General features: G+C 36.2%; 1 protein-coding gene across 2 annotated transcripts in view; it reads right to left on the reverse strand.

Moving 5' to 3' along the window:
* Positions 1 to 12,849: 12,849 nt before the first annotated feature.
* Positions 12,850 to 16,214, reverse strand: part of CACNA2D1 (calcium voltage-gated channel auxiliary subunit alpha2delta 1) — a 347,921-nt gene continuing 344,556 nt past the window's right edge. For both annotated transcript variants that reach the window (XM_021543146.2, XM_021543144.2), the window contains one exon: positions 12,850 to 13,086. In XM_021543146.2, coding sequence (XP_021398821.1) covers positions 12,970 to 13,086 — 117 coding nt within the window. In that variant the 3' untranslated portion in view covers positions 12,850 to 12,969. The remainder of the gene's footprint in view (positions 13,087 to 16,214) is intronic.

The raw sequence follows: 16,214 nt of genomic DNA on the forward strand, positions 1-16,214 counted from the left end.
CCTCACCCTCGCAGCAAGGAATTTCTCTGTACAGTTTTACAAGTCCCTTTTCTAAAAACAAATGAACAAGTAAGAAAACCTGAAGAGTTATTTCATAGCCTTTACCTGGCAAGTCACCAACATGACAGCAGAGTTGTTGGATATGTCATCAGCTTTTCTTACACTGCACTCTAATTTCACTTATTGTTTATCATCTTGCATTTGTGGATTACATCAGACCTCTGCACCTCATGCAAAGGAAAATACATTTACTTCTTCAGCTGTTATAGAGGAAAGTGGTGGAAGTGCTTTGGAAAGTGATAGGAAGATGACTGGAGTATTTTCTTTACAATCTTTACAATTGGAATATGGAATTTTTACACAGAACAAAGTTCACAGTATTTCATCACAATTTGAGCCATTATTTCATTTCCCTGTGAAAGTCTGATGTGTTACCAAGTGTCACATAATTCTTGAGATGTGGTGCAATGATGATCCAAATAGGTTTTTATTGATAATGTTGCCATTTGTTGAAATAACTTCAAATTCTTGTAGAGAACACACTTTGTCCTTTTTATTAAATTTTTTGGCACTAGAAAAATTACACTTGAGAGCTTAAGGTACCATTCTTAAAACCAGTATTTTAAAACTTTTTATAAAGAATAATTATATGTTGCACTAAAATAAGTTGTAAAGACAAAGTTAACAGACATCTCAAACAATAAGTAACTTCAAAAAGGAGAATAACAGAATTCACACTGTAGACAGAAATTTATAATTTTATCAAATAATTTTATTCAGTGAAAGTATTCAAACACATACTGGGCTTCATGCAAGTGCAGTGTTGCCCCCAGCAGTATAGTGAAACAAGTGCTAAATGGTTTTCAGATAATTGCCTGCAACTTTAGTTTGCTGGAGCAACCAGATAGCCTTACTAGAAATCTCAGAAAGCTTTTCCATAAACACTATTTTTATTTCAGGACAAATATTTCTTGAATTTCTGTCACCAAAATAAGATGAGTACTTGGTCCTTTAATTGTTATAACCTACTATTAGTAATACAAAATGGGAAAAGAGACAGCCTGTTACATATATTCTACTTCTACCTATCACAGCTTTTGGGCCAAAAGTTGTTAATCTATTTGGCATAGTTTTATCATCCACGGCAGGATATTAAAAGGACAAAAATTCCCCAGCCTTACCCTGCTTGTGAGAAAAAAATAACCCAGAGATTTTCTTTTAATATCTATAATTTATAACTCTACAGATTTTAATTCATGTTTTATTAATTGAAATATATTTTAAAAATACATTCAGCAAGTGATCTTCCTTCTCAAGCTCTATCAAGCCTTCTTAAGGTTAAGTCAACAATAGTGGAACCCAAGATGAAAGATAAATAACCTTTAAAATTATCAATCATGAATTGTAAGAAAATAGGAGACAAAATATCAGTGAAGTCATTTAAAAAATATTCAGATAATTTTATAGTCTGCATCTGGTTCTATTTCATATAAATGCAAGTTGGACATCTATGACCTTTGGGTAGTAACAGATGCTGTCATGAAGTTGATCATTTTTACATAAGCAAAAGCTAAACAGAGTAATTTCAGGCCACCCAATGTTTCCAAAAGGCAGTTGCCTGGCACAGCCAAAGATTGCTCTGGTCCATGCAAAACTATATCCAAACACTCGAGATATACTTTTCAACTTTTATCATCTGTGGCTTTAATTTTGAATTTCATATGTCAGATTTCCTTCTGACCAGTGCTGAGAAATGCCCTCAGAGGCAGAGGCTGGGGGTAATGCTCTGTGTGCAGAAATGTTTGAAAGGCGCCTGTGGGTGCTGCAAGCAGTACTGCTGGGCACAGTGGATGAGGTCTGGGAGCAGCCTGCATGAGCCAGGGAGGAGGGGAAACAAGTCAGGCACGCAGGTGACAGAACAATTGTCATGGTCCTAAATGATGCAGTGATGCCAACCTCACTGGATCAGCATGAACCTCAAAGAGTTCCTGCTTGTGCAGGAACCCTTCCACACTGTGCATCACCCACTCAGAGTCTGGCTTCTCATGGCTTTGTATTCTTAAGTCATCTCTTACACTCTTGCTGACATTAGCCCAGAGAATGAGCAGCTATCTTCTCTAGTCCAGTTAAGATTCCTCCCCAAGAATGGTTAACTATCCTTAATTATGTCTGCTTTTTAGAAGAGGTTAATCCTTCAATCTGCTGTTTAAATTTCTGCTCTTGAGAGGAAAATGCTGGGCAGTCTTGGAAATAATAATGCTTCCTTAAGTACATTATGATGCACAACAGTGTCAGAAAAAAAAATCCAAAACCCAAACCCAAATAAAAACCAACAAACCAACAAAACAAAAAAATCCAAACAGACAAACAAACAAACAAGCAAGTCAACAAGTATTTAAATTTGGACAAGCAGACCTTTAAGTTTTAAATAGACAGTTCATCTATCATGAGTAACATTAGAAGTAGAAATTGAGTCTCTACCTACAATGTAAATGCAACCTCCCTGGTAGAGAATTATAGAACTTTTGAGGTTGGTAAAGACTTCTAAGATCATCAAGTCCAACTGTTAACCCATCATCTTCATGTTCACCACTAAGGCATGGCCCCAAGTGCCACTCCCACACATCTTTCAAATACCTCCAGGGAAGGTGACTCAACCACTTTTCTGAGCAGCCTGTTCCTATGGCTGACAACCCTTTTGGGTTATCCCAAATATCCATCTTCTGGTGAAACTTGAGGCCATTTCCCCTTGCTACATGTTAATTTGCTACTAGATAGAAAAGACTGAACCCCACACTTCTAGAACCTCCTTTCAGGGGGTTGTAGAGTGTGAAATATACAGAAAGAGCAATATACTACTGATTGAACCACTTTGTTTTTCTGATTTGATCAGATTTTAAAGTAGCTATTTAAAGTTCAGCAAATTTGACTTTAATTTTACCAGTAATTAAAGCTGTGTCTGATAACCTATAAAGCTATAGTGATTAAATTCCCTATAAAAGGATTTTCAATAAAAGATTCTGTAACTATTAGAGAAAGCTTATATTCTGCATAATACTAATTTCATGTTGGACTTCAAAATGGAAGAGTTGGGCTTTGTTTTGATACAGGTTCATTGCACACATGTTATAAACTTTGGGAATAAACCACCAAAACACATTGGAGAAAGGTACTAATATGAAACAATTACAAACATTGTGTTTCCTAATGGTAATCAGTTCAAGCATATTTTTGCTACTTTTGGAAGGATTTGTAATCTGGGTGCTTGGGGTAAATGGGTAGGTTTAGTGGGGAGATAAAAAAAACAACCAACCAACCAACCAACCAAAACGATTCCTCTGTTACTGCTGTCATCCTCATCTACACTGTTTTGGAACTTGATTTTGAGATCCATTGGATTGTGTAACTCAACTGAATTGCAGGCAAAAGCCTCAGATATGGTAAAAGCAGTCCAGGGTTAATTACAGCTGGGTGAATACACCCAAGCTATAAAATAGAGCATTCCACAGTATTCTGTTATTTTTAAATGGTTATTCAAGCTATAAAAAAAAAAAAAAAAAGAGCTCTCAAGTAACAGAATATCCATTTACAAGAGATGAGTTCTTCTGGAAGCAATAAAGGTGCCTATCTGCACAGTGCCCAGGATAGATTTTCATTCAGAACAGGCCTATTTTCTATTTAAGGCATTTCACTCAACTAGAGATTCTAAAAGATCAAATATCACACTATAGGTTCTCCTTCAAGGAGGCCTTACATACAAGCTGCTTTAAAGAACAGTTTTTACTCATGTCATCTGCTGGAATAAAGCACAGTGGGCTCTTTGACCTTGTAAAGGAAAGCACACTGTCAGGTTCCTAGAAGCCCATGGATAGCATCTAAAAGGCATGAAAATATTTATGTCTTTGTTCATACTTCCTCTCAAAATCTTAATACCTCAAGATCTTATTTTAACACCTATATTCCCCAAGAGGTGTGGAAGCATTTGAAAGCTATTGTGTCTGACTTACAATTTTTCTCACTGAAATTTTCGGTATCTGACAGCTCAAATATTATGTAGTTTGTTGAATTTGTTGCTGCTAATAAATGGAGGCAGATACACAGGTTTGCTCCACATAGGTGCAATGCTTTTCCCAATACCCCAGAGAATTAGCAGGCAGTCCTGGCATGGCTCAGCAATCTCCTCATCCTGGTGGGTGCACCTTGGGGAGAGCAGGAAGCACTACTGTGGTGCCATACGTGGATGGCAGGATGTCCTAGTGAAAATTTACTTTCCTCTTGGCCATATTACCCTCACAGTTCTGGTCACAAGTCAGGTTTGAGAAAAGGAAACTTAATGAACTGTACCAGCATCCAGGAGTTAAGGCAATGTCCAACTGAAATACAAGCAATCTGTCTCCACTGTCCTTCCATGCTACTGCCTCAGCAGCAGGGTTATGCAAAGTTGGATAATGTCACAAGTGGTTAGAAAATTTTTGGATGAATCAATGAACAACATATTTTCCAAACTATAAAACAGTCTACAAAAACCAAATCTTGGGTCAATAATACTTCCTATTCTTAATCCAAAATCCTTGAACTTCAGCACACAACTGATTTCCTTGTTGATGGTGCGACCTTCCACTCACTGAAAATTAAGGATTGGTTTTAAAGGTTGAGACTGCATGACTTGCTAGATTAGAACTGGACATAAATTTAAAAAAACCCAGAAATTTCAAGTGATTAATTGCATAAACAGCCTTCTCAGAAATGTCCTAGAAACACTGCCTAATTTCAGAATCCAAATCACCGCATTTATGAAACAAAATATGACTTAATCAAGCTTTGGGGCCCCAAATACACAAAACTGTGATATCTTGCATATAGTTCAGATATTTAATCTTTCCAGAACTGTCTAGATCTTCAAGTTCTACCTATCTCTAAATTTCTTCTCATTCTATAATGAAATAAAACAATTTCTAAGAACTGCAATAAAAATCCATCAAAATACTGGAAAACAAATGCTTTAAGTTAATTAGTCATTTTCTTATTGCAGATAAGCCTGATGGCAAGACCATTCAAGGTAGCCATCCAACCTATAGGCTAGAGGTCATTGCTGCCTCTAAATGTAAGTGCTCAGATTCTCTCTCCTCTCTGAGAATAGATACTATAAGACGAAAGAAAGACTAGAACCAGACTTTACACTTTTGAAACAAGTATTATACGTGGAAGCACATGATGCAAAAGATGAGTAACATCCCCTTCACCCCCACTACTATCTCCCCTCTTCTTTGGAAGGCATTCAGTGCTGGCTCAGCCTGTGCTCCAACCACAGGCACCAAACAAGCTCCTTTCAGAGCCTGGACTTTGGCATCTCTTCCACTATGTCTGCATAGCAATGGCCTTTAAAGCAGATGTGGGTCTGTATCATTCTCTGGTAGCTATGAGCCTAGATTTCACATCTGCCTTGTCTTAGGGGGAATTTACTGAGCCCAGACATTGAACTGGGTTGATCCAGCAAAAGAGAAGAGTCAAGTTTTGAATTAATATATCTCCACTCCTTGGTCTTTCTCTGGATCTAGAGCCCTCATGCCTCAATTTCAACAGGAAGGTGTGCATGCAAACTGCAATAAGCAGTGGCTGGCCACACACATAGTTCTCCCTACTACACGTCTATATATCATATAATATCTATCATCTCATCTCTCCAGCCCAGGAACACAGACATCTAGTGCTCACCTAGTGGATCCCACTGCATACAATTTAGCCCCAGGTTCTCAAAGTTTCCTTACCTGCTATTTTCCAGACTGGTATTCCCAAAAGATGTCAAAAGCAAATCCTACAATTATATGGAGTCTTTTCTCTTTTGTGCAGACTACAGACAAACAGGAACAGGAGAAGGCTCCTAATTTCCAACCTATTTGAAATTATGTATTACAGTATTTTTTTAGGCAGAGGGGACCCTCAGTGTCTGCAATTTTCTTTTAGAGATAATTAATTCCTGTAGATTGATTAATTCTTGAAGATCCCAGCACTTATATGGCAAACTGACTAACTTGCACCATAATGTGCACTACTTGGACTCTCAAAATAGCTAACAAGAATACATGCTAACCACACATACCAAAACATTGTGCTGTTAGTCAGTGTTCCAGGCATGTTAATTAACATTTCCATAGTGTGTGTATTACAATACTCAAAAAATTTATTTTTTAATAATCAAGCCACAGAACGGAGGCTGAGATCACAAGAGTCTGGGTCACAAGAGGAGGCTGGGTTAAAGCCACAAAACTTAAAATGGAAATTCTGAGCGAGATTTCATTTCCAACTCCACATATTTTATTTTGTTTATGAAATAACTAATTCAGTGGCTGAAAAAAATAATTGAAAGATACTCTTGGAAAGGAAGAGTGAATACCACTGAATTCCTATATTTCATATTTCCTTCTTAAAACAGCTGTCAGAAATTAGTAGTGCTAAGAGCCCATTAAAAAACTCAAACAAAATAATGGATGAAGTAGAAGATGGAGATTTTGCTTAATATGTTAATATGTTAACTCCTCTCTTTGAAAAAGCATACAACTAAAACAGCAGTAGAAAAGTATTTTTAAATAATTCACCTTCCAGTCATTAAGGCAGATGGTTAAAGTCTGGCTAGGCTTTGCAGCATGTGTAACCAGCTCCTAAACTCTGTTCACTGTACAGAAACTCACAGGTAATTGATGGCTACAGCTAGGTGAGACAAATCACAAACATGTTTATCATTTCCCCAAAGGAAACACTTATTACCAAGTTCAAATAATTGTTCTACACAATATAGGATGTATACTTGGAGATCTAGTCAAGGAAAGATTTGTAACACACAGAGGAGAAACAAGGCTAAAAACCCCAAAAGGAAGAGAGAGGCTGATGCTCTATTAAAAGGGAAGACTCCACAAAAAGGTGTCTGGGTTTCTGAACAAGGTTTCAAAAGGAAAGGTCAGCTCCTGAGAGTGTGATATTCTTAATCTGACAAAAAGAGAAATTATTAAATATTTAAAACAATTAGAAAAAATGCTGTTAGAATTTAGATTAAATCATTCTCCTGAAAGTCTCATTTTTCTTTCCTCTTCCCCATATACATTTTGTGAACAAAAGCTCCTAAGAGATTATTGGAAAGAGACACATTGTTCTCGATGTATTTTGCAACAGACAGAGAAAATGTTGTACCATTTAAGGTGGGCATATTTTTCAGGCAAGCATTATAGGGAGCACTGGACTAATAGATGCGACAATGAAGGTGTTTTATGATATGCGTGTTATACAAGGTCTTGATTTCTGTAGATGGTTAGCGGCAATAGAGCTGCATTGGACAATGTGAAGTCATCTCTCAAAATAATACAACATGACAGGCCAAGTGCATTCTGAATTGATTCCCACAAGGGATGAATATAGAGTATCTCACTGCAGTGCAGCCATTCCCATATCAAATTGATGAGGTAAAAGATGCTTATAAGATCCAGAAGTGTGGGGAAAAACGTTGTATTGTCCAAGAGTGTCTTCTCCTTTACTCAATGACGAGTGCATTGTAATACAGCAACTAATTTGTACAACATGTACAAGAAAGGGATTTTGGGGATATATTTATTTCTACATCTCAATGGCAGTCAGCCTACAGAAAATATGGTAGAGTGAGTTCAGCATGTGGGGATAATCATGTAGTTAGGAAGCAATGTTTAATCTAGTTGAGGCTGGTAATCTCTGGATGTTGATGCACAGTGTCATGCACTGCCTTGTAGCATTTCCACATGGGTGATCTATTACTTTGCAGCACTAGAATCTGCATTTGATTTCTTATTCTCTTATCTACTCCTCAGGGATCCAGTAAATCCATCAGAATTTTACAACTGCCATTCTCTCCGGGCTGTGTCACATTTGCAGTGAAGGATTAACTTCAGGCTTCTAAAGCAGTTGCTACTTGCAGCCTTCTGCCCTGCACTTCAGACAGAGATTGCCAGTGCCCCTGCAGAAAGTCTGAAACCCAGCAAAGCACCTCCTGAGCACCCCAAGCCCGTTTATTGAGATAAATATATCCACTTTAATTATAGTTCTTAGCTAAGAACAGCAGCAGTACAGAAGCTGACTGAATCATGACTCACTTTTGGTCAGACATGGGCAGGGCCCTTCTGAGCCATCTGATTTTACTCTGCTTCTCCATGTGAATGAACCCTTCATCAGTGTTTACAAGTTTGCAAATGACAACCCTTCCAAAAGCAATTGTTTCAGAACAACAGGGTACTTCAGCTGTCTCAGACTCTTATTTTACCAAGAGCTTTACAGACCCCCACTTGTCATTGGTTATATTTTTTTCCACTTTTTTTTTTTTTTTTTTTAATTTTTATAGTCACAAATGAAACAGAAATGAAGGTTGCTGTGCATCCTTCTCTGAACCTGTGTTAAGTCACTGTCTTCACTCTCTACAGACTCTTAGGTATAATTATATAAAACTCAGAAGAATATAGCAAAACTGTAGGCTTAAACACATTTTTATTATACAGAATAAACAATAAAATAGTAGTTGATTTTAAATGATAAACTTTTATTCTGAATATACTGTTTTTGCACAATAATTAACACAACAGTTCTAGGATTATAAACTTTTTTATAACATTATTGTACAAATTTTTACAAAAAATTATTTTTTTTTTTTCCAGGCTTGTCAAGTTCCACAAAAGTGTCAAGAGAACACAAGAAAAGGGAGAAAGACCTGCTTGCCTCGTAAAAGCAACCAAGTCTTTTTTTGCAGAAACGCACACTGAGCATTTCAATAAAAATATCCCATAAAGCATGATTCAGACATTTCATACAACACAAGAAGAGAAGACAGCTTTGTCAGATCACAATCGCAATTTCATGGCATCTGAACAAGACAGTATCCCTTTAGCCTCAGTGAAATATTTTTTCAAGATGATGTTTTTCTTTTAAACCATAAACAGGACAGATGCAAGTAGCTGGGAACAGGGTGAGGCTAACTCTTCAAAAGTCTTGAATTGTATTCAGATGCTTTGTTTTAATCTTTTTACAATAGTGTACAATGAGTATTAACAATATTAACATTGTGGTATAAACAAAATAATAATAAATGTGGCCTTTGTTAAAGGCTTGGATGTCTGATACATTTAGGGTAAAATTTATCCTAAGAAAGGAGTAATTAAGATTTCACCTTACATTGACATTCCAAAAACACTCGAGTGCATTGTAATGTCTTGTAGGCATTAATATATTTCTTAATAACCAGTGTACTAGCATCTGAATTTTTGGATCAGTGGTACTGAGGTTGTGTTTTGGAATTAAGTTATACTAAACATGTTTGTTATGTGTTAATGGGAAAAAAAGGTCTTAATGTCTCTTCAGTGACAGCAAAAAGCTCTCAACCACAGCAAGTAACACTTGGGTTGCAAAGGTCACTTAAAAGGGATACTGCCTATTTGAAACCAGTAAGGCCAGGTTTTAAGTTAATAAAAGGAATATTGTAGGAAAATTTACAAATGGCAGCAACACTGTTGTTTTTGTCAAGTTAAGCAGTAAAGCCTCAAGCATTAGAAACATGAAAAAGATTATACTAAAGTCATAAAGGTACAGGACCTAAAAATCTTGTCAATCAGACCTGCTATGTCATGTTAAAAACCTGTTACAAATATGGACCACGGTCAGTGTTTCGGCAGTAATGCTGGTTGTTTAAAAGAAAAAACTAGAAAGAAACCTTTCATGTTAAGCTCTCAGATCATGTTTTGCACAGTACCATGCTGTAACAACTTTTTGTCGATGTACAATACACTGCATGATTTCTGTGTGAACTGAACCAGTCACAACAGCTCCCTTCACACTATTTAAAGAAGTTGAACAACCATCAACAGAGCCTTTTATCTGACTTTAAGAACCACAACTTTTTACAGTATATAGTATTTAAAAATACCTTAATTTTAGGATCAAGCTGCTTCTTTCAAAGACAAGAGAAGATGACTATGATACACTGTAAGAGAAAGGATACTCTTCTGCATGAGAATTTGTATTTATTCATGTGAGTTATTTTTATCAGACTGGTATTCACATTTTGAGATAGCTGAAGTTCAGATTTCACTTTCAGTCTATGTTTTTTTCATTTTGCAGATATTGGGGTATTTTAAAAAGTTTTGACAATCACTTGAATATATTCTAATACGTAATTTCAAAGTATTTAAAATACTCAGTACTTTCTAAAGTATTAATAAGACAGATATCGTGTTTGCTAAATGTTTATGTAGAATGTTATAATGTTAGCTGGAAGGCTAAATGTTTATATAGAAACACATTTCTTCAGGTCACATAGAGGGGGAAGGAGGAGAGGAAGAAAGGACATTTCTCTCTTTGGATCACCCAGGAAGGCTGTGTGTCTGCATGGCATGAGCTTCTCCCTCCTTTTGCATTTGAGCACTCTAAGGGAAGTGGGATAAGAGCAAAAGCCAAAGATGTTTCCTGTGGCAGCATGAATTTGTGCCATCTTTCTTCCAACAAACTAATCAAATGCTTATTGAGTAACTCTGAATATGGCCTACCAGCATAAGCAAAATGTTTTGAACAGTGCAACTTGTCCATGAAGGGTTTCTTTTGGGAAGCCAAGTGAAAACTACGGAGAACTTATTATAACAACATGAAAATAAAAGAGCACAATCCAAACCAAAGAGTATTTAAAGTAACCTCAGAGTAAAAGCAGTGAGTGCAGTAATTTTTGGCCTGATTCTAGAAAACTTACTCCTCCCATAAAATGTCAATTGACAATTAAGAAAAATTACTGGATGCAGTCTAAGCATTAGAAACATTCAAACCAATTTTTTTATCAGGTGGTAATTGGTGCTAGAGTGAACACTGCAGCACTATGACTGGAAGGAAGAGTTCCAAGTTTATCTTCACCCTTACCATAAGCATTATTTCACCTTCCCTGAGGAGGACCTGAAGTCATCCAAAACAGTTAATTGTACTTTTAACCCCATGACATTGCTACGTGTATTTTCTTTTTAAATCTAGATTTTATCACTGAACAAAAGGTCAGGATTTTTGTTTTTCACTCACTGTATTCCCAAACATAAGAAAATACATAGCAGGAGCCAAGGTACATGAAAAACAATGAACCAGCCATGAGAATACAACTACAGTAGATCAATTGTTCAAGCCATGCCATGGCTTTGAGTAGCTTCTTCAGTTTTCATAGGATATTAATGCATGCCCAATCATTTTTTAAGCTTTTGTCATGATCAAAATTATTTCAATCAATTGCCAGCATATACATACTGATGATTTGCATTTTTTTATTTTTTAAAGAGCTAGTGTATTGTGCCATATTAATATTTGCATATTGCAGTAGTTAGCAGAACTGTACAATACCAGCAGAATTGCACATTCATTGGTTTAGCTGTCTTGCAATACTGTTTAGTTCTGAAAACTAGAAAAAAAAAAGCGCAAATCATATTTTGCATCAACACTATGCTACACTGTAATATTGTAATTTACTGCACCAACCTGTATCACCAATGAGGTTGTATAAAAACAACTTCTAGAGTTATTATTCACAATCAAGTATCAATGTGCATACATATAGATTCAAGGCTCCCCATTTGTTTATATTTTTTCTAATCGCAGCAACCAGGTCATTTTGCTGTTAAATATGCTATTTGCAAGAATAAATAGCAACAGCATAAGTTTTAATATTATGGGTGGGTTTATATGAAGGAAACAAAGGGGGAACCTGATATGAACCTTAGAGAACATATACTTCCAAAAATAAATGTGTTAAATCTGATTTTTATATTCTTAAAATATCTGTACACAGGTTTTCATGTGAGATCGCTATTCTGTAAAAAATCCACCTCAACCCTTTTTGTTACAATAGCTATATTTACCCTATTTTCTCAGCTTTTTCATTGCACAGTATATTCAGAGCTCTGTTTCATAATATAATGTAATATGATTTGATTGCAACACATTGCAATGTTCAATTTCTCACACAATACAAGAATCACTCTGTTATCTTTTCAATGAACTATACTCTACCATCAAAGAAAACAAACTGAAAAACAATAACTTAGCATCATCATCATGCAAAATACCCCTGGAAACCAACATTCAAATATCACAAAGACATTTTTTATTCACAAGCATTTTTGTTTCAGCCTTTGAAGAATTTCTACTAGCTTTATATGTAACTGCATTGTGAAAAGGAGGTGAATATTACATTGAAATTAACAATTTTTTTCTGACAGAAGATTACACCAAGTTTAAGATGAAAATCACTCTCCAGTACCTTTGTATTTTGAAAAACGGTAATTTTCCTCCCTTCCTTCCTTTCTACATACAATATCCATCTATCAAAGCTTAGCTGGCTGTAGGATTCACTTTGGAAAATTAACCACTCATCATAAAGCATTCCAATCATGCTGAACTTCTGGTGAAGACTGGCCAATATTTTCATTTTACTCAACAAGTTTGGACAAAAGTGATGTTAAAAGCAGCCGTTGTGGTGCTAGTAAGGTATACTGGGGAGAACGTTTTCCTTATCATTTTTTCTTTTTGGTTTTTAAACAACTGTTTATGTAAAAGAATATAAATCTTCAAGATATCCAAAGCTTAAAAGAAATGAAAACCATATACATAAGCTGTTGTTAGGGGAGCCCTTTTACATGAAGTCATCAAGATTACAACAACAAACAAACAAATGAACGAAAGGTTTTAGATTTCCCCAGTGGGGCAGGTACAGAAATGGGGATGGCGCAGATGATGCAGCATTCACACACGGTTAAGGATCCGACACTCCAACATGCAGACATCGCCGTGCCCCGACGAGTCTCGCCACGCGCGACAACCAGACACGAGCACTGCTGCTCTGCTGCTCTCTCAGTAGCTGACCCTTTCGAAAATCAAACTGAGGCTATCGTTTTGGCCAGGTCTTGATTAAGTTATGCAGGTTTTGGTTTAGCAAGTTCATAACTGGCAGTGTCTGCTGCCAGATAAGAGCCAAAGCAGGACCAACTGAATTGCTACCATAGACCACAGTGATGGACTCAGACCAGAGGCCCCACCGCAGTCAGCCGAATCTTCCTGTCGACAAGAAGAGAAGAAATCTTTTAATATTAATTACAGGGAAGCTGCTTGAGAAGTAAACTACAGCTTAGTTTTCAACAGTTTGAACTATCCTTGAGGCATCCTTCTTGGTCTTATATATGTTATTTTGCTAAAATAACAGTAAAATAATGCCTGGGAGTCCCTCTGATTTTTGATACAAAGAGTGGCGTTATTACTTTAACTATAAACATGGGAATATTAAATACTTTCAAGGTTTACAGCACAAACTTATCAACTAGATGGGATACTTACACCATCAGCAAGAAATGCCATGGAATATACCTGGGGGCCCCAGTAAGCACCATATATATTCCTTAAAACTGCATTAATTTTAAGATTCTGAGTATGAATTTATTTTGAGAAAAGACAGAAGAACAGATAACTTTTCAAGTTTAGGAAACAAATACCAAAATATGTTTATGTCCATTTCATCAAATGATCGCACAATAAAATGAATATGCTTTGCAGGTGAAGATATGATCAAAGAGAATGAAAATCCTTTCTCTGCCTCTGGTGCTCTACTTAAGTATGAGAAGGAAATTTTCTATTGCACTACGTGTACATGCTTGATGCAGTTTGAAGCTCTTGCTGAGCTGCACTGCTGCCATGCATCAGTAACTATTCCTTATGCCACACAGCAATCACACCACTTTTCTTCATTCCTCTCCACCATGAATTGCTGCTCTTTGGTCTCACTTTGCTTATAATGTTTAATACCTTTCACAGGATGGACCTATTCATTAGTCTGGCTGAAAAACATTTGATACCTGTTCTGGAGCCTGTAACAGCTTAGATCTTGTTTCTCAAGACTGATACAAATTCTGATTAGAACATAAAACACCAGGAAAATTTTCCCCTCACCACTTTGTCTGAGAAGTCTGAGATTCATGGGTAACTCTGAAGGCTGAAAATATCTGGTCTTTTGTTTTCACAGTATTCTGTACCCATGGTATAAAAAGACACTTTCCATTTTCCAAAAGATTCCAAGCCTCCAAGGGCAAGAAAACAGTGTAGGTGGAAAGGAATTTAGGTATATTAGCAACCGGGGAAACTTCTTGAAGAGAAGCAATATGTGCAGGGAAGGACAGACAACTGAATCTGAAAAGTAACAGAGACTGGCTTCTGGCACAGAACTTAAAAAAATGTATAACAGAAAGTAGAGGAAAGACAACAGGCAGGGAAGAGCTCCTGGTTCAGACTTACAGGCCAGTGAAGCATATGCAATTAATACACCCTGGAAAAGGCTGGGGTATGTGGGTTCATGTGTGTATGTCTATAAAATGTACAATCAGGATAAATAAGAAAGAGACCTTTAATTTATTAACACATTTCCTTAAGCAAATTTTGCTTTCCTGAAGCAAAACTTCCCAGCTTTGTAAGAATAGCAGTGCAGGACATCAAGTTTACTCAAATGGGCAAGAACAAGAAAGTACATAAAAATGGCAGATCAATATAAACAGGAAATGAGGGATGGGGAATGGGATAAATTTTTTTTTTGTAACCTCCCTGCAGAATACACTCAAATGATAATAGGAATTTTTCACTAAATTAAAATCACAAAGTCAAATATGATGTTAGGGAAACTTCTTCATAACAGAAGTGTAAAGACAGAATTTGGAAATTACAGGGCATTGCAAAGGCCTTCAATGAGTTCTTTATACCAGCTTTAGTTGATGAGAATTTAAATGTTATTTATTCTGCACACAATGCATTCTTTAAAGCTGGTAGGTTTCCAAAACAGTTTGGGAAAAATATGGAAAATCAGATAAAGCAGACAAAATAGACTCAGTACATTAGTAGGAATTATAGCATTCACCAAGAGTCTCCTTTAGAAACTTGGATGAAAAAAACCCGAAATATCCCAAGCCCCAAAAAACCCCAAAAAATTATCATTAAATTTCCTTAGAAAGAAACAAAAAATCATTTTGTCCTAAAGCAAATACCTCATATTGGCTGCCATACTTTATTAACCATAGATTTTCCAGACATATCTTTGTAATCTGTTAGCTTTATAATTTAGTTGCATAGTTTTGGCTTAGACTTTTTGTTTTGTTTGGGTTTGTTGTTTTTTTTTTGTTTTGTTTTGTTTTGTTTTTGTTTTTGTTATGGGTTTGGTTCAGTTTTTTGGTTGATTGCACTCTACAAGTTCAAAATTCCTAAGGTTTCTGCTGAACAAGAAGTCTCTGCTGCACCAGATTTGTACTAGGATGCTAAGATTTCAAGATGCACTGAACATTCTGGTTTATTTAGTTTGGCTCTGTCACTATTTGCATCTGCATTGTGTCTTGTCATGAGGCTTTATTTCTATTTAAAGCACTTAAAAATAACCCTGTTGCTTCTTCCTCACAGTGATTACCATTAAAAACAGAATTATCAGTAAAGGTTTCCTCTCACATGAATTCAGTGAATGGTACTCAGTGTTACCTCTTGGTATTTATTATTCTTATCACTGAAATTACATCTTTGAAGAAAGAGTTGAAAGCAAAGCAGGAGATTTAAAATTTCCAACAGACAGGAGATGTCTGGAGGCTATAAGTAGTAAACTGAAGGTCTTAAACAAAATTGTGCATAACATGAAGGGAAAATACCTTTGTAGTGAAAATGGCATCCAGCACAGACAGAAAGCAAGTAGGCCTCCACATACAGAGTTACACAGGACTCAGCTTATGTCATCTTGCATAGACCAAATATTGCAAATTATGTTGATAAATTAATCTTACCACCATATCTTTTTGAAAACACCCTCCATTCTGTTGTCCATTTCTATTTGCTCTATGAGATTTTTTTTTTTTAACCACACCACAATTTCTCAACCAGTCTTACATCCATCAAGCATACAATGTAATGTTCCTATTTGGTTGAAATTAAGTATCTCAGTACCTTTTTTCCTCTCCCTAAGACTACACAGAGAGGATTTTAAAGGATTCACAATTCATAACAGTAGAGAAAATCTTGGAAATCTCATGCAGGACAGGCATTGTCTTATAATGAATTGCAGCATTAAACTGCCCTGCACAAAACTATACAAGGTTTATACAGATATTTCAAGTTTACTGAGATTTTAACCTCATGTTGATCAAAGCCACATTAAATTTCTGAGGTTT

This window comes from Lonchura striata, chromosome 5 (assembly GCF_046129695.1).
Source record: "Lonchura striata isolate bLonStr1 chromosome 5, bLonStr1.mat, whole genome shotgun sequence".
NCBI lineage: Eukaryota > Metazoa > Chordata > Aves > Passeriformes > Estrildidae > Lonchura > Lonchura striata.